The sequence below is a fragment of the Chiloscyllium plagiosum genome, unplaced genomic scaffold (genome assembly GCF_037043375.1).
Source record: "Chiloscyllium plagiosum isolate Xiang-an unplaced genomic scaffold, Cpla_swu_hap1 HiC_scaffold_39, whole genome shotgun sequence".
NCBI classification, from domain to species: domain Eukaryota; kingdom Metazoa; phylum Chordata; class Chondrichthyes; order Orectolobiformes; family Hemiscylliidae; genus Chiloscyllium; species Chiloscyllium plagiosum.
This window is the reverse complement of record NW_028270177.1, coordinates 8,197,541-8,216,892: the sequence shown is the minus strand read 5'-3', so window position 1 is coordinate 8,216,892 and position 19,352 is coordinate 8,197,541. Positions and strand designations below refer to the sequence as shown.

At 44.0% G+C, this 19,352-nt stretch overlaps 1 protein-coding gene across 1 annotated transcript; it reads right to left on the bottom strand.

The window, feature by feature from the left end:
* Nucleotides 1–3,805: 3,805 nt before the first annotated feature.
* Nucleotides 3,806–13,290, bottom strand: LOC122540811 (SKI family transcriptional corepressor 1 homolog-B-like). Its single transcript, XM_043677016.2, has 9 exons — nt 13,250–13,290; nt 10,858–12,604; nt 9,233–9,323; nt 8,505–8,609; nt 7,858–7,929; nt 6,408–6,482; nt 5,830–5,904; nt 5,132–5,197; nt 3,806–4,432 (listed from the first exon to the last, which is right to left on the bottom strand). Exons 2-9 carry the CDS (start codon nt 12,595–12,597, stop codon nt 4,335–4,337), a joined length of 2,322 nt encoding a protein of 773 aa, XP_043532951.2. The 5' UTR covers nt 12,598–12,604; nt 13,250–13,290; the 3' UTR covers nt 3,806–4,334.
* Between the last annotated feature and the right edge of the window lie 6,062 nt (nt 13,291–19,352).

The following is a 19,352-nucleotide window of genomic DNA, read 5'->3' as shown; positions in this document are numbered from 1 at the left end:
CTATATTCTCTGGGGTTTAAGAGAATGAGAGATGATCGCATTAAAATGAGCAAGATTCTGACGGGGCTTCAGAAGATAAGGAGAGATTTCTTCACACAAAGTATTGTGAATCTCTGGAATTCTCGACCCCAGAGGCTTGTCGAGTCTCCATTGTTGAATTCGCTTAAGGCTGCGATAAGACCGATCTTTGGCCTCTCGAGGAATCAAAGCCTATAGGGGAGTGGGCATTAAAGTGGAGTCGATACCCAAGATCAGCCATGATCATATTGAATGGTGGAGAAGATTCAATGGGCTGAATGGCATCTACTAGCACTTATTTCTTATGTTCTTGCATCAAAGGAGGAAAGGTGGGTAGCAAGATGAAATTTGGGAAGAAATTTCAGAAATTAGAGCCCAGGCAGCTGAATGCATGACCACCCATTTTGGGGTGAGTAAAGCTGAGAATGCAGAAGGGCAGAGCGGTGAGATCTGGAAGAAGATACAGGAATAGGAACGTATGACGAAATGAAGGAATTTGTAAACAAGGTTGAGAATTTTAAAATGGAGATGCTGTTAACTGGAAGCAGTCTAATTCAACGAGGTCAGATTATTGGTGATCAGGACATGGTAGCGAACTAGTAGTGAGTTAGGGCCTTCAGTTGAAAGTAATAACTGGGAGCACAGAAATAAAATGAACTTTTTCTAACTAAGCAGATGTGCTGATTAGTTACATTTGATAATCACTGGACTACCAGCCAGTAAATAGTACCTTGGGGTCGGGTTACAAACTTAGCGGAAACACAGGCTGTTACAGTGAACACATGACCGTAGCATGCAAATTGCATCGTGTGCCCGTGTTTAACACTTAACTGTGAGCCGTGGTCTCGGTTATCTGCCGCCTGGTAATTATGGGAGTGAACCCCATGACCGAAGCATCAGGGAGTTGGATGTAATTGGAGTTGACCACATCGCCACTAACCAATTGATTAGAAATAGGTTAAGCGAAAGACCAAGTTATTTCGTACCAAGATGTAACGTGATTACTGATAATCCACCGGGTAATTTCTGGCGTTAGGCGCTTGCACTGCAATACCTTCCTGCTTTGTTTCTTTAAATAAGGAAGACTTTGCATTTAGATAGCACCTTTCACCTTCTTAAGGCAACTGACTGAAAGTGGGCAACCAAATAATGCACAGCTAGATCCCACGCGGACATGATGCTGGTGGTTGAGTACATAGAACATAGCTTAAAAATGTGTTGCTGGAAAAGCGCAGCAGGTCAGCTGCGCTTTTCCAGCAACACATTTTTAAGCTCTGATCTCTAGTATCTGCAGTCCTCACTTTCTCCTACATAGAACATAGAACAGTACAGCATAGCACAGGCCCTTCGGCCACGATGTTGTGCTGAACATTTGTCTTACTCTAAAATGAACCTACCCTACACAACTCTCAAATGACTGCTCTCCATGTGCTTGTTCAGCAGTCGCTTAAATGTCCCTAATATCTCTGACTCTACCACCACTGCTGGCAGTAGAGTTGGGTTACACCCCTGTTTCCAATAGTAATGTGGATGTTTTGTCTACTTAAATAGTCAGAGAGCGCCGACATTAGTTTTAGAATCTCGATGACTGGGAGTGAGCACAGTGCAGAAATCTCCAAACACAAGTATTGTCAGTTCAAAAGGGCAAGCTGATTGTTGGAGACTTGAGAGTGGTTTATGGTCTGGGCGAAGGCTCAGTAGTGTTAGCAACCCAAGATCTGGGATAATTATAACTGATGTTCACTATCTTGCGTTTCAAATTGTGTGAAAACTGCATGGTGTATTTTTTTTAATGTTCTTGAACCAATACCAAAAAAAAAGCGAAAAACACCGACCAACAGAACAGACTTGGATGATCAGTCCGCCCCCAAAACCTTGAAATTGTTCTGCGTCCGTGAATCCAGTGGAGATGATGCACATCTGCACAATAATAGACCTCAGATCTGTCATCAGACCCATGGAACCTGATCAGGATTTGAAATAGTTTCACAGAGTCCTTCAGGATACCCCCCTGCGATGTTATTGCCTCTTCTGGAGTTTCCTCCGAACAGGGTACCTGAAGTTGAGCTGAATGAAGGTGGCAGTTTGGCTTCAATCTCCCGGAAGATTTCTATTCTCCATTCGATGTCGGGGTTTTTTTTTTCAAGCTTTTTTGAGAAGTAATTCCCCCATTGATTATAAACTAAAAGCCCGCAGTAAAGCAGAGAAACCCCGGAAAAGGGCAAAGTATTCAGCGCTTGTTTGAAAAAAAAAGCTGAACGACAGATTTTATCCAGTTAGTTTTCTTCAGTTCCCCCATCAGCCCTCAAACTATTCCGGAGCATTTACAATTTTAGTTCTTCATGAGCGACTAACACTTTGTCAGTCAAATTTTATACATTTTACAGAGTATAATGTAAGGTAGTGCATATAATGTAATATGCAGTAGATATACAGTGCATATACATACAGTACACAACCTATATACATACGTTATACAGTAAATATACACAGTATAATGTCTATAGATATGCTATAAATTGTATATACATACAGTATGTAACCTATATACATACATTCTACAATATATCTATTATATACAGTATACCAAGTCAGTTAGACGCCACAATGTTGTCCTTTAAGTTCCTGTGCACATGTGAGACATCCCTCTGAGAACCAAAAGCGGACTCTTACACACATCCCCGACTGGTTTTTGCTTTGTGCTGATCATTTCCCGAAGCTCAGCATCTCTCCTCGCAACTTCCTCAACAATGTTTAGTATTTAAAATGAACTACATGTTTCCAGTAACTGTACAAATAAAAGGGTATTGGCGCGGGGTCTTTCCCAGTTCGGGCTGTAGTCCGCGCAATGCCTTCTGTCCGTCTGTCTGTCTAAGGTTTTGTTGATCAGTCTGCGAGGGAACCTGTTTCTGTGTTCCCACTCACTTCCCCTCCTAAATCCAACAGTAAATGGATTGCTGCTAATGTAACCAGCAGGATATTTTAATGTTGCGGATTGGGAGTTTTTGTTTTGAAAAGCTGTTTTGTTTTTGGATCGCCCTGTGCCACAAACGTTTGAGCGAAAGTAATTTCAGGCAACGCTAACGAAATTTTTAACGCCTGTTTCCCCCCCCCGCCTTCTTATTTTCAAGTTGTAATCGAGAAAGCAACCCTTTCTCATGCCCGCGCACTGAGTGTAGTGATAGCCCTGGTGAACACAGTAATATGACTCCGTTTAATCTTGTGATTGTTTAATCCACAATCAAAGCAGCTCAAAATACACCGGTTTTATCTTTGGCCGGGCTAATTTTAAATCAACTCTGATCTTTAAATGTGTAATACTCAAAATCCCATTCCCCAGTGATAGCAAGAGAAATCATAGAGAACGGAGGGCAGTGAGTGTACACGTCAGCGTGGAAGGAAATGTAGACATCATCGATGTACCATCCTGGAAGTTTGTGGCAAATGTACATTGTAAAATCTTACTCTGATTGATGGTCAATAAGAAACCTCCAAATAATCCGCTCTCATCCCCTCCTCCCAATGTTGTAATCGAAAATCACCTCAGCACCTCAAACCCTGAACTCATTTTCGCTCAGAATTAAACAATTTGAGGCACCACGGATTACATTTCCCCGTCCCCATCCCCCACTCTCCTCAGCACTCCTGGAGGTTTTGAAAGTGAGAAAGCCCAGAGGCTAAATTCCTAGGACAGTGTTCTTCCAGCACCCTACAGACCGATGGGGTGATTCACCAAGGGCAACTCAAATAATCCAAGTCAAGAAAACGGTTTAAGGCCGACTTTATTTTAAGAACAAAATCACTTTAACAGATTTCCAAACGGAATCTTTTACACACTGAATTACCTCTTAAAGTGCTCTTTTAATAACATCGATAATATACAAAGGTAATTTTGTTCCCCATTAGATTTTCGGACTGAGAAAGGCAAATAAATAATAAATAAATCAATAAGTTACAACCATTAAATACTTTACGAACGAAATCACATTACAGAAAGATAAATTGCACATAACCACTTATTTCTTATCAACAATATTTTTAAATAAGTGGACATTAATTCAGACAGGTAGGTCTGTAACAGTGACCCTGAGGTCATCTATTCACTTTTCATATACAAAATTTCGTGCTCCTTAGTCCTTGCATTTATATTCACAATCTCCGTGCTGGCACACGGGCCCCTCCTGGTTGTTAGTGGTTTGGCTTCCCCTATGTACGGGTTTGCGCCTCTTGTTAAAAACCTTTTATTTTAAATTATTATTTACAGTCCTAAGGATCATTTAGAGCGTCACTTTGTGTTGTGTAAACGGGCTGGTGTGTCACTGCGGGAGCAGCGGAGGTTTGAAGGAACAGTTGCCAGTGCAATGTCGAGGGGTCAGCATCTTACACGAGAAATGGTGGAGAGCGTCGTGTGCTTCTGGGTGGAGAGAGTTGGGAATGTAACAGAGGGATGATTAGAAGATTGAAAATCTGATTCTGCGATATCGTTCTCATCGGCATTGACTCGATGCGCGCACTTAATCAATATTTATGATGTTATTAAATGTTATTTTAAAACCACGAATATTACAGAGCAGCAGCAGTTGGACCCACCCCATCTGTGCCCACTTCTTGAAAGAACTCTCCAATTAGTCCTACTCCCTAACCTTTCCCCAGACTCTGCTCTCCTGTTCAATTGTTTGTCTAAATCCCCTTTGAAAGTTATTATTAGATCAGCTTCCATTACTATTTAGCTAGCGCACTCCAGATCACAAGTCGCTGCGATAAAACATATTCTCTTGATCTCACCCACCAAAAAAAGGTTATAATGATTAAATTCTGTCTTTCTTTCTTTTCAATAATTTCCCACCTAAAACTCGTAGCCTTCATTCTGTATTCTATCTGCTTTTTACCATATTCGTCTTTTATTTAACTCATTTCTTTTCTCATCTGGTTCCTTTGCATTATCCATTCTTTCCTTTAATATCGCTTTTCCCCCCTCAATTCTTTCTCCCAGCTCCTCATTCCCTAGTCCACCTGAGACCCTTTTCCGCTCGGCTAAGAATTGTGCTCTGGTCTATTGTCACCTCCTTGTATATGGACGGTGTCATTCAGAACATGGCGATGAAATCATTACCTTTCAGCTTTTGTTGGATGGCGTAACGCGCCTTTCTCTCTTGATCCAGCTCATTGCAGAGCGTGTCTGTCAAAAGCAAATGAGGCCATCACTGAGAAAAGCAGCAGAGAGACGCTTGAAAAAAAAAACCTAAGAGAACTTCAGCAAGTCTCAATTTAAATAAAACAGCTTGTATGCATTTCCTTGCTCTCCCTCTCTCTCTCTGTGTGTGTGTGTGTGTATGTGTGTGTGTGTATGTCTGTCTCACTCGGCTACCTTGCAAACTCGAATCAATTCTAGGTGAACAGAGAAAAATCACAGAAAAATCCAAGGTACGGCCAAAGAGGTGGATTATGCTGGAAGGCAAGCTGAAAACCAGTTGAAAATTAAACCAAAGTTAGGCACTACTTCACAGGTAATTTTACGCCTCGATTTTTAATTTAGACACCATGAAAATTGCATTGGAAGAAAAATTCAATCATTTATTTGTAATGATGCCTTCCAGCCGTTTGTACATAGGATTCACATGCAGAGGCTAATCAGCCTGTACTGAAAGGCAAGGGCACGTTCGACGGTAACACATGAAAAGGTCAGTGCTATTACAATTGGAATTATTGAAAAATAATTTAACTATAAATGGTCTTAATGCACTCAATGAAATGCTTACTGGAGACTGTTCACTTCATTCCTATAAACACCGACACGTGATTGCATTTTACCTCTAACGATTTGGAGTTGCTGAACCATTTCCTCTCTGTAGGCCAATTCCCTCTTCATTTGATCCTGAAAACTGTCTGTAGAAAAGTAGGGCAGATTTCAAGTGAATATTTATCGACACACTTTTTTGTTCCAGCTAGAATAGATTTATTTCAAAAGATTCACTCCCCTTGTCTATTGGGTTTAATCCCAATTAATGAATATTATCTCTTCCCGCTCATGTAGTTGCAACTATCACCAATTCCCTCCTTTCTCACCCAAATACTGTCCTAATTTTTGGTCTCTGTATAAACTTAATAGAACTATAGAAAGTATTGAGGCTGGAACTGTGTTTGTAGTCTAATTGCGTTTAGGTCACTTTCTCTGCAAGCATGTGGTTATTAAAGTCATTATTACCCACAACTGTTTTTCTACAGGACAAGGGATTTGTTAGTAAGTTGAAATAATAAGGTGTCTATCCATCAGGGTTTGGGGAGGGGTATTGATTCCTGTTACCACTATCTGAAGCAAACAGTTGACGTCCATGTATCATAATGTACCCCCTTCACCACCACTCCCCCACCATGAGAGTGTGACATACCTTTTAGACTCTGAAATTCCCGTTCTAACTTCTTCCTGAGCTCCATCTGTTCCAAAAGTAGTTTTTGTAACTCTTCTGAAATATGAATAGAGAGTGTGGGCTCTTAACTTGCTTCCAGATTTATATAGAAATCTGCATTCAGCTTTATATAGGAACTTACTGTAAGGATTTATAAAGAAACCTACTCCCAAATTTATACAGAGACCTGCTGTAAGATTGTGTGAGTGGCCATTGCATGTGCCATTAAAAGGAAAAGTGTTTTTCAATCTGGTACACAAGATGTTCAACTTGCAGGACAGCCGAATAGTTATCAGTTTTCATTCAGAATGAAGTTTCTCTTCAGTTGAGCGCTTTCAACGCGCTATACCTAGGCATGAACCTTAAAACAATACTCTTCTGTTTGGTCAGCCCCACTACCTGCTGGTATTTTCACGAACTGATTGACCAGTGCCAACATCTCACCACTCCCTGTAACCTCAGGTCTACTGCAGCTTTTCTTCACGGTGAGCGCCCCACGCCGTCACCATCGTTTGCCAACTTTTACAAAAGCGACAACAACTCTCAATCCATCCAGGGTGCGCACAGCCGCATTAATGATGCTTAATTACATTTCAGCCTGCTTGAACCACAAACTCGAGAGAGATGGAACAAAACTGTGGCAGCAGCGACTTGCAAACCCGAACACCAATGTGAATTGACAAGTGACCGGGTCAGGTCGTTTACTCTTCATTGCAATCACCAGGAGAAAGTGAGGACTGCAGATGCTGCAGTACCAGAGTTGAAAAATGTGGTTCTGGAAAAACACAGCAGGTCAGGCAGCATCCGAGGAGCAGGAGAATCGACGTTTCGGGCATAAGCCCTTCTTCAGGAATGCGATTGCAATCACCAGGTTAACATCATTTATATGTAATTCACTAGTTATCAGCCAAAGTACCTGCTCCTCACTCAACTCTTATAATAATTGGAAAATCAATCGCCGTCAGGGAAAAATGTTAAAAACACACTGAGGATTTGAGATTGTGACTCTCGTGAAGATGAGCCAGGGGTACATTAATCATTTCACATGTACATGAAAAATAAAATATACTGTCAAACTAAATGTAACTCGATAAACCGAACAAATCTGTATATCTAGTCTCGTCACTTGATTCATTCTATATCGGCCCCAGGAGGGGTTTAACCAAATACTTTAAAGTCCACCTTTCCTTAAACTCAAATCCCAACTTCAAAGGTCAGTTACATTTGAAATAGTTCGACAGAAAAGGGTGAAGGAGCGAAATAGTTCACAACAATAAACGCGCTTTTTTAAAAAAAATCCTGGTTTTCAATAATTGACATTTTGTCGCAGCAAATGTGACTTTTTCGACGAGTGTAAATTAATGGAATGTCAAGGTACCATCTACCCGAGCTTTCGGTTTCTCTAATATTTGTAGAAAGTCAGATTCCAGACCTTTCCCCATGTTCTCAATGTCTTTTTCGACCAGTTGGGTTCTCGGGGTTTCCAGTCTAATGCCATCTTCGCCTGAACATAAACACAGACAAGCCTCGTCAGGTCCAACCAGCAGGAAGAACTGCTCATTCTGACATTGCCTCAGAGCCTTGCTGTGTAAGAGTTTCTGGGAATGTTTCAGTGGTGACAACGAGATGCTGTGTGTGGTTGGAAACGTTAAGCTTGCGAGGTAGGTGAATGTGGATCAGTTTACATCCTTTAACAAGGAACAGTTGGCTAGACACCTCTAAGGAATTTGAAAACTAAACCGACCCAAATCAAGAAAATAAACAGCACCAATATCCCCCTCTCCTACACCTTGCCAGTTTCCAAAAAAATGGTAAATAGTTTGCCTGCATACGGGACATTGCAGTGAATATGCAGATTATGTCAAGTATGGCTGATATATTCAGTGTCGTTGTGTACTCAATGTGCACCATAAGAGTTGACTTGCTCGCCAATGTTAATATCTTGATAATTTTTTTACACTTTTGAAACAAGTAAATATAAACGCTTGTTTAAAAATGGAAACATCTAACTTGCTCTGACTTGAGACAACTTGTGTCGTTTCTTTAACGATTGTTGATCCCCAAACAGAAAGTGCTCACCCCGCTCAGAATTTGCTGAGGTCTCTTGGGAAACGCCGCCTTGCTGCTGATAGGATTTTCTAGGCTCGGGGTCCTCCGCTGTGCTCTGGGTCTCCCGGTCTTGCTCTTCGAAACACAACAAGCCGAGTTTCAGTGTGAAAAAAACCGACTTCATCAGCTAATTACAGCCTTTGATAACCGCTAGGCCAGAGGAGTAGCCGCTGTGGCTGTCTATAGTTAGCAGGAAACAGCTCTGCGCAATTAAGATAACAGTCTACAGCACCGCGTTGTCTTAGTTATTCAATATTAACCACAACAAATAACTTAAAATGTCGATTGTTTCATTCAGTCAATAGCAAATAAAAATCTGACAGAATAGAATGAGGTCATTCGTCCTATCGGGTCTGTACCAACTCTCTAAGCTAACCCAATTTAGTCCGACTTCACTGATCCACCTCCACAGCCCTACAAAGACTCTCTCTTTAAGCAGGTATCCACTTCCCCTTTGAAAGTTCCTCGTCAATGCGCTTCCACTTTCCGGAAGTGACCAGCCTTAAACCCGAAAACGCCAGAGTTAGCTCCGATCCAAGAAATTACGCCCCCGCCTTATTTTCTTAATGTTCGTATCATTCTTGTTGTTTTACATCGGTTTATGGATGACTAACTTCAAATTAAGAGTTCAGGAAAGTTTAACATTTCTGTTGGGGGTTGGGGTGGGGAATGGGTAACTGAGAGAAGGGGCGGTTTACCAGCTTCAGTCTCTGTGTAAATGGGCGCTGGAGTCGCGTTGCAAGCATTTTTCACACTGTTCAAGTGACCCTCCCGATCGTGTGGAAACACCTGCAAACAGAGGAAGAAATAAGCGAACTGTAGTCACGGTTTCCTGCAAAGACAAAATCCCTTAAAGTGAGCCTCCCCATTCCACGCGAATGTCTCTCATTTAACAGGAGAAACCCCCGGTTGTTTCTATCTCTTTGAACATAAAGCATTCCTCTTCCCCCACCCCCGATAAAACTCCTTAAGATTTAAAATCGGTCTTCTACAAACCTCGAAGTGGTACAGATCTCTGTTTCTGTGCATTCGCTCTATTAAATGCAATTACGGATACTTGAAATGAAATGATTGAGATGAAATTGCGGCTGGGTACAACAAGCTTCCAGACTCTCATACAGCTCCCGTCTAATTTCACAGCATCAAATAGATTCTGATAATTTGCTTAATTACTTTTATTTAAATGTGGCTGGATGCTAATTTTCAGGTGTCATTGTAGATACGCCATGTGCCAGCATCCTCTTTGGTGTTTCTTTTTGAGGCGGCCTCAGTTTAAAATTGCTAAAATATTCCAAACACAGCGTTTCATTTTTGCCATCTCTTTCTGCAGATTGGCCAGGTTTCCCTCCGGCCAGACTGAGCAAAGTATCTATGACACCTGGTGCAAACTTTCTCAGTGGCAGGGTCAGGAGGGGGATTTTTGTTTATGGGAGTGGGGGAAGGTGTGAGGGAGGGAGGTGATGGGATGGAGGGAGTGGGGGTGATGGACGGAGGGTGTGAGGGTGTGAGGGAGAGAGGGGGTTGGGGTGTGGGGGCGGGAGGGAATGGGGGTGTGATGCAGGAAGGGAGTGGGGGTGTGAGGGAGGGAGTGGGGGTGTGAGGGAGGGAGTGGGAGTCTGAGGGAGGGAGTGGGGGTGTGAGGGAGGGAGGGAGTGGGGGTGTGAGGGAGGGAGTGGAGGTGTGAGAGAGGGAGGGAGTGGGGCTATGATGGAGGGATGGATGGGGTGTGATGGAGGGAGGGAGGGGGGGGATGTGAGGGAAGGAGGGAGTGGGGGGGTGAGGGAGGGAGTGGGAGTCTGAGGGAGGGAGTGGGGGTGTGAGGGAGGGAGGGAGTGGGGGTGTGAGGGAGGGAGTGGAGGTGTGAGAGAGGGAGGGAGTGGGGCTATGATAGAGGGATGGAGTGGGGTGTGATGGAGGGAGGGAGTGGGGGTGTGAGGGAGGGAGTGGGGGTGTGAGAGAGGGAGGGAGTGGAGGTGTGATGGAGGGATGGAGTGGGGTGTGATGGAGGGAGGGAGTGGGGGTGTGAGGGAGGGAGGGGGTGTGAGGGTGGGAGTGGGGTGTGAGGGAGGCAGTGGGGGTGAGGGAGGGACGGAGTGAGGGGAGGGCGTTTAGGGGTTTAAGGAAGGAGGTAGTGGGGGTATGAGGGAGGGAGAAGGTGAAGTGTGAGGGAGGGAGTGGTGGTGAGGGAGGGACTGAGTGGGAGGTGAGGAAGGGAGGGAGTAGGGTGTGAGGGAGGGACGGAATGAGGGTAAGGGTGTGAGGGAGGGAGTGGAAGGGTGAGGGAGGGACGCGGGAGAGGGTGAGTGGTGAAGGTACACGTTACCTCGTGGCCTTTCTGCTCCCCAGAAGTCTCGCCCTCTCTGACTTTCTCGGAGCCTTGAACACCAAAAGGGCTTCCTCGGCTCTCCCTGGTGGAGATGTCCTGTGTGGATTCAGGGGGAGCAGGGACCTCTCTGTCTGGGACTAGCTCAGTCTCTGGGACGGTGTCCACCAGCGGCGGAGAGGCCTCATCCTCCGGACATCTATTGGACTCGACATCGACCTCAGGCTCTTCCCCATCGCTGTCCACCTCGGGAGACACGGACCTGTAACTGGAGCTGTCACTCATGAAGTCCGGTGACCCATAGCCAGGCCGGGCTCCGTTATAAACCTCCCGGTTCCCGTAAAGTTTGGCGATGCTCTCCGCGTCCTTCACCACTGGCCGGAACGCCGAGATGTAGTTGAGTTTCCGAGGCGTCAGGGAGATGCCTTCGACCGAGCGCGCCTCATCCCCAGAGCGGGGGTCCTCCTCATTCCGGGAGTGGGTACTGGAACACCTCTCACTGTCAGCCAGGCTGTCCTTGGGAGTGTTACTGCTCCGGTCACTTTGCTCGGACACATCCATCTCGTTCTGCCGCCCATTGGGGGTCTCTGACACCTTGGGTTGGCTCTGTGGATACGGGGGAACGGGCAGGGTGCCAGCGGCCGGCCAGAACATGGGGAAAGATGGGTAGACCGTGTCCTTGGCGCTAGACCAGAACATACTGGGCAAGCCCCCCTGAGTCTTGTCCCCCACCACGTTGGCGTCGTCCTTTTTCTGACACAGCCCGAAGGTGGGGAAGCCGTACGGGTGCGGGAAGATGGGCGGCGGCATTTTCTGCAACATGCCGAAGCTTTTGCTGGGCACCGGGATGACCGGGTAGCTCCGGACGTTGTTGGCCAAGTTCATGCCGCGCCCCTCATCCTCACACCTCAGCGCCTTGTGCGGGATGTCCGAGCCCCGGGGGGGTAGCGAGCTGGCCCCGGGAGCTTTCAGGGAGGCCGAGGAGCCGGAGCCGTGGTTCGGGAGGGTTCTCTTGCGGCTGCCTCCATTGAACATCGCCTTAACATCTTCCCAAGCGTGGGCCAGGTACTCTGAGGGAACCTTGTCTGAAAGTTTGAGGTGTCTCCGCCAAGAGTTGAAGTTTGCGGCGTCGGGCTGTGTGTATTTAGTGTCCGGGACTCTGTGAGAATGGAAGATGAATTTATTTGGGGAAAAGTACATATTACAATAGCTGCACTTGATGCACTTGGCCCGAGAGCTGTTGTACCTGGCAGGGATGAAGTTACCACGACAACCCCAAGCGCACTCGTGAGACACATCGAAGGCAAAGTTCTCGGGCAGTTTCGGGGGCGTGTGCTCGCCCAGGAAAGACTTACAGAGCCTCTCCGCCTCTCTTTTGGTGATCATGCCACATCTCCGGGACGAGATAGGCATCGCCCCGGCTCTGCGCAGGATTTCCAGCTGGACTGGGGTGCACTGGACACAGGTGATACACAAGGCCACTCTGCGATTGTGGATCTCGTTGTAGCTGTAGTTTTTCAGCAGGGTGTTGGAGATCTGGGCCAGGCACAGCCTCTCCTGCCCGTCAATCACCAAGGAGACGATGGGCAGCCCGTACAGAACGGCTTCCCCGATGGTATTGGTTTTCAGGCTGCTGGAGGCCGTCTGCTCTCTCTGGCTGTAAGGTTGCAATTCCTGTTTGGAGTTCGGTGTAGAAGCGGCGTCGTTTATTACTCCCAGCTGAGTAGAAATCTTCTCCATGCCGGAGCTTCTGTCGAGAAATCAGCAGAAAACAACAATTCTATATCAAATATATATTCTTTATCCCAAAGCAGAAATGCAAAACGACTCGTCATTTTATACAACCCGGTTAAACGGGAAATTGCGCTAATCATTTGGAAACGATAATTACAACAATTCATCATCCTCTGGGGTAATTGAGAGAAATATTTCCGATCTAAAATAACGAGATTCCCCACTTATAAATATCTCCAACACCCCAGTCTCGGGAATAAATATCTATTTATTAAAAATTTATGTCCCAATCAGAATTTTCGAATGCATTGTTTCTTTTCCCAATTAACGGGGAGGAATAATTTCTAAATTTTCAACGTTTTCACAACGAGACAATATTATTTGGTGGAAATTTTCAGAGATTTGGACTCAGGTACAAGTTACTCCTTCTGCCAAGAAGATCGGTTTCCAGATTAAAAGTGGAACGTGGTAATATTGTTTTCAGGGAAACAGTTGGCACAGTTGCTGAAGCTGGCGCCACACTGGGTTTAATATCCCATTATAATTTTTAAAAAAAAGTCAGTGTCAGAGTTCCTTTCCAAAACCTGGTGTGTTGACCAACACAGCGACCAGGGGCTGTCATTTCAGAATCTTCATTTAGTTTATTGTTAATTCCTACCTGCTCTGCGTCACTTCGGTTTCAAGATGAAGCTCAGTGTTGAGGGACAGATTTTTCTGTGATGCAGAGAAAAGAAACGCGATTTTCAGCCGAACAGACAGTCGCAATGTCTCGACCAAGGCTCTTTTTTTTAAACGCGCTTTAAATAAACTTAGCTCGCTCCCGCCGCCCGGTAATCCTTGGGAGCTCTCATCCCGCTGCACGGTATTTAATCCAAAACCGAGAGACGGACAAGATAAGCAACGGCGTTTAAGTACTCCAGCGATTTTACAATAACGATGGGATACGGTCAATTAGTATTTACATCACACCGTTAGCCCGGATCAGAGAAATGAATGGGGATAAATCAGAACTACTCCCTACAATATAGATCACCACTGCTGCCTGTAAAACATTTTTGACTAAAGACTTGAAAAAATGTACGGAAAAAGGCCTAAAACCCTTTGCCGTTCTAAAAGGATTAAATTGAAAGATACAGTAACTTTAAACGTGACACGATAGAATCGTAAAACGGGTTTGCCTAGCGGATCGCAGAATTAAATGCAATTATACTGAATACACCAAGAACTATATAACTTGAAGACAGAATGGGACAGTCATCAAACGCGTGTACTCACACTCACACGTTCATACACTCACTTTCACACACACACCTTTACACTCACGATAACACACGCATGAGCTCATTCACAGTCACAGACACATTTACACTCACAACAACACACACTCACACCCACTTACACGCACACACACACCTTTACACTCACAATAACAATCACATCCAGCGAGAAATAGAGAAAATGAACTTTACCCTCTATGTCTGTTCAATCTGACACAATCGTGCGTTCCAGTTTTCAGAAAATAAAAGTTGTTGCGGGGGAGACATGAGGAGGGAAGATGTCGGAGTCACGGCTCCTGCTCCCCGTTATCCTGCTGGAGGCTGGAGGGAGGGGGATGGGGGGTGGGGAGGAGGGGGAGAAGGTGGAAGAGAGGGGGCGGGGGTTCTGAAACTCCTGTCCCGCAGTGTGCAATCCCTCTGCCCCCGGTCCTTGTGTATTCTCTGTCTCTCTAAAGGCAGTGCAACAAAAAAAAGGTGTCGAGTATCTCAAAGAATGTCCTGAGAATCCATGTCCCTAAACTGCCCCATCTCCTTAATGCAACAGAACAGCCACATGGCAGCTGAATGGGAGCGGAGCTGATCCTTAGTTGAATGGTTTACATCGATCAAGCCACAGCTAAAATAATAGTAAGACACACCCACTTAGCGCCGGCAGAATTACATTAACCATTTGTCTACGGGATGCCCGCTAACGTCAATCATTATTTTCCGTCAATCAAGCGCTGCTTCATCCAGTTACATCGTCTGCAGGCCAGGGAGAGAGAAATATAGAGAGTGAAATCTTTCAGACTCGCCACTTGGAGGTAAGCTCTCGTATTATTGGAGAGTTGATTTTATTATTTTTTGCTGCGTTTTGTTTGCTTCCTATTTTTTCTCTTCCTGTTTATTTCAACATTCAAAGGCTTCAGGCCATCTACCACCTAGTTGCGTTTTCATTCTGTTAATTTCAATGAATTCGCGTCAGACAGAGGTGGCAGCCTTTTAGCTCAACAACTCAAAATAAAATCCCACTACTGTAGAAGCAAGAGCCCAGTTTTATTCAAAGTGTTTTAGAATGAAGGGTTTGGGAGTCAGACTAACACAGACTCTTAGAAGATCTCCAAGTTTGAAAGAAAATATTAATTTCCACATTCTCTGGCGTTGAAGTGTCGCTAAACAAACACAGCGATTAAAGAAAGACAACAGAAAAGTGGCAACACGGTGGAGAACTGGAATGAAAAGAGCAAGAGAGTGAGAGGGAGGGCGAGATGATGCAAAACAAAGCCAGGAAAGAGTGGAGAGGACACGAGAGAGAGGGGTAGAGAGGCCCACCTTTACTGGAGATCGGGCACATTTCTTTTTGTTTAAAGCGGAACATGAATTGATGTTTCAAAGAATGGACACCATGAAATTGGCCCTACTTGTATCTGTTAATAACGTTACAAGGGGACAGTTACCAATCTGAAAGCCAGATTGTAGTGATTGTGCTTTTTTGACCACACGTGGCTTTTAGAATCGGCCCCAGGACCGCACCGCTCGAGCTGTGCCCTTGGCGAAACTTTTAGAACAGTGAGTTGGTGCTGCACCGACTCTGTGCTCCGTTCTGTTTGAATTAAACCGGACAGTGTCACCCTGATGGCAAACAGGTCACGAAACGGTCTCGGGAAGTTATGACGAGGGGATCGCCTCGCTTAAAGTTTGTTTGCCCCAGTGGAAATTGGGAGCCACGCAATTAAAATTACTGTAAGATATGACTTAGTTCTTCAGTTGAAAATTATGTTCCGGCGCTTCTTTTATGTGGTTTTAAACACTAGCCTGACTGCGATGTGTGTTAAAGGCTGATGTTCTGTGTACATAAACACTCTGATGTATTTGTGCAATATTCTGCCGTAAGTGGTGTAACACAATGCTGGCTCTATTAACTATTTATAACCTGATCAATAACCATCATTTAGCCCTGCTGGGGACATGATTGTGCTATCACTGACCCTCGTCTACCATTATCTTCTCGACTTCTAGATAAATTCTCCAGAAATTATTACCCGTTTAAAGGTCCAATTTCTGTTGGGTTCTAAAGTGTGTGTGAAACGCAACATTATTTTAAAACAGGGACACACTGTGAATTTTTTTTTAACTAGAAGTGGAGACAAAGTCATTTTATAAGGTAACACCGAGTGAATATTGTCACGGTGTTATGTCGAGAGGAAGAGCGGAGAAATAAAGGAGGTCATATATATTTATTTATCAGAATATGAAACTTGGTGATCTAGGGGATAAAAATTGCATGTTCCCGTTTGCAGTTCAATAAAATAACTCGGAGCAGCAAAATCATGAGATAAAGATAATCAGTTTGTAAAACAACCTCATTTAATCTACTTTCGTTTTATCGAAGACTCTATAGATTTGAATTGATTATTTTGTAAAATGCATTATCTATCTATCTATCTATCTGAATATCTATCTATCTGAATATCTATCTATCGTTAGGCGTTGTCTTTTTTTTGTTTTTGTAACATGACGCCGTTTATTGCTCTTAATGGACACGTTAATTAAACTGTAATTAATCATACTGTCTGGATTCAAATTTGAACAGTTACACTAATCAAACAGAACTTAATAACGTCCATGAAACTGCCCGGAGCTATGACTTTTGTTAAGCAGACTCATGTTGCACTAAAGCAAGCGTTGGCAGCAGCTTTTCACGCCATATGTATCTTATACGCCAACATCGAGATGGGAGCATTTCAGGAGCGAGAAAGCAGTTTTGTAATTTCTGCAGAAGGCAGCTGAACCTTTTCCGCTCGACATCAAGAACCAGAAAATCTGAAACTTGCTTCTTTGTGAAACAGACGGCGTTTAACTCCCCTTTCTTTTTGGAAAAAAATACCAAAACTATTATTTGGTTAACTGACGTCGCAGGTTTAACACCGACTCAGGGGACATAAGCAAATGCAAAATTTATTGAGTAAAGGAGCATCGACGTAAAGCTGAGACAGTATTGTGTTTCGTTTCAGCTTTCTACAGCCACAACGTCCCCGCCACCCACCCCCTCAATAATTAGAATCTTGTACGGTAATTATTCGCCACCTTTTAATTATTCAGAGGTCTGAGTGAGTGTAGTATTCCGGCCAATGATTTCGTAGGTTGCAAAAGCTTCGAATACCCTGTGCACGGGTTCTATGTAAACCTCGTAAACACACCAAAAAACACTGGCTTTTCACCAGCTTCAGTTGATGAATTTATTTGTGTTTTGAAAACATATTTTCACACGTATTCAAATCCATCTTTACTAGTCTGCAAGCGGCCATCAAAGGTTCAGAGATATCTATATTTATTTAAATATGTGTCAGCCGCAACACCCCCCACCCCTACTCGAAGTGAGGACTTCCACTAATTATAACCGGCTTGGCAACACATTCGCTCCCACAGATGCATTCAGCCCAAACTCCGCAATGGTTTGCTACCCCTGCAGCTAGAATCCTACTCGGGTAAGGAAATCACCCTTTCCTTAGGCGAATGTCAGTCCCGATAAAGCGAATCGTGGTTGACTGCAAAAGTTCTACACCTGATTGTTTAAGACTTTAACCCCAAACACACGCATCTACTGGAAGGTCTCTGGTTCCGCTGTGGGATATAGACGGATAAATTAATGCTTCTAATCCGCTCGGGGTTTTGGCCTTTAAATATACACAAACCCTTCTTAGCCAAAAAAAAACACAAGATACTTTCGAATTAGGCAACTGTAAGCAAGTGCATTAATTTGTAGGGAAACATTAGTTTTTACCAGACCCCTGTTGAGCACAGTCTCACAACGTGTAAACACTGGGAATGAAATTGGTTTCTGTCGGCAGGTCTGAGGCCTCAACAGTCACTAACCTCATCTTATCCCCGTCACTGGGCCTCGGCCAGTTGGGGATCTTTACCTCTTTTCATCAATTCTTAAATCAAGCGAAGTTCGTCTCCAAAGTTGTTTTGTTGGGATACGTGGGACCGCTCGACGGGCTCCGATACAGCTCTGTACAGTTCATATTGGAAACCAGGGCGCTCAGTGGACAGCTTGGAGGTGGATTCACGTTAAAACTACATGATTCCAGCGTGCAGCTTATCCTAGCCGCTGAGAGAAACGTGCAGCAAGGCAGTCTCTGTCATTAGATCAGCAAAGATGGGAGGAACATTTCATTAATTAATTGTCCATTAGTCTTTGTTAATTACAATATCGGTTGTTTGTCAGTCCTTATGCACTTGTCTTATAACGCGGCAACCTAACAATGGATTTTCTTTTGTTAAAGGAATTCCCGGGAATATCAGAATACATTTGGCCTCAGCTGTTTAGCCTGTAATTCATCATATTTGTTTAATCATGATATTGTCATTTTTACTTTTGAGGTGCGTGTTATTAAAACACTTGGTCTTGACCTGTGGACATCACTCATTCAAACATTTACTCACACACACTCATTCAAACATAAACACTCACTCAAACGCACACACACACTCCAACACACCTTACTCAAGCACACACATACTCAAACACATCTCACTCACACACTCAAACACAACATTCACACACTCACTCAAATACAATCTCTCAAAAATACACGCTCAAACATGCACATTCACTCAAACAGTGAATTCTCAGCTCCAACGATCTTCAGCCACATACCAAACAGGTTGTGTTCTCTGTACGTCTCCTGCACAGCGCACACATCGAGCACAAAGTTACTTGGCTGACTGAAGCCCAGATGTCTGTAAAGCTAGCTGATTACAGCAGACTAACTTTTCACTACAGCGCCCCCCACCCCCTTCAAACGCGATACTCCCTTCTTCTTTCTCTCTGAACTAACCGCAAAGCTTATTGTTCAGAAATTAAAACGGGTATCCGAGTATTTTGAACAGGAAAAAATGTATCTCTCAGACGCCATACTGTCTGTGGAAACTGTAGAGCTGTAAGCGGGACTCTGGGCATTAAAGAATACAAAATGTTTTTTAATAACTGTCCACAACTCTACATAAACCTGAAGGTGGGAGGAGGCTTTACTGCATCTAATGATATTTTTACTGTATTTTATAGCAATAACAACTCGTTAATGTGACAAATGCACAGAATCTTACTAGCGTCCTTTATAGTTAGTTAAAGATAAAGTACTCTGCACCTAAAATGAACCATTCATCAATCTATCCGCACCTGAGGGTAGATACCGAGGAACACAGCACATTTCAAACAAAATCTGAAAAAAAACTTGCATTGGTATAGCGCCTTTCACTAAATACAGATGTCTTACAGTTAATGAAGTCTTTCCGAAGTGTGGTGATTGGGTAATGTAGGAAACTGCATTTTTACAAGATTACATTTTGTAGTAATCGAATCTGACATCAACTTATATAAATATTTTCTGTTGTGCACTAAAGGTAACATCGAATTCAACAAACACCAAACATGGGGTGAGATGTTTTATTGTTACGGGGATGTCACTGTTGGCCACGGAGTGAAAAGCGTCAACATAA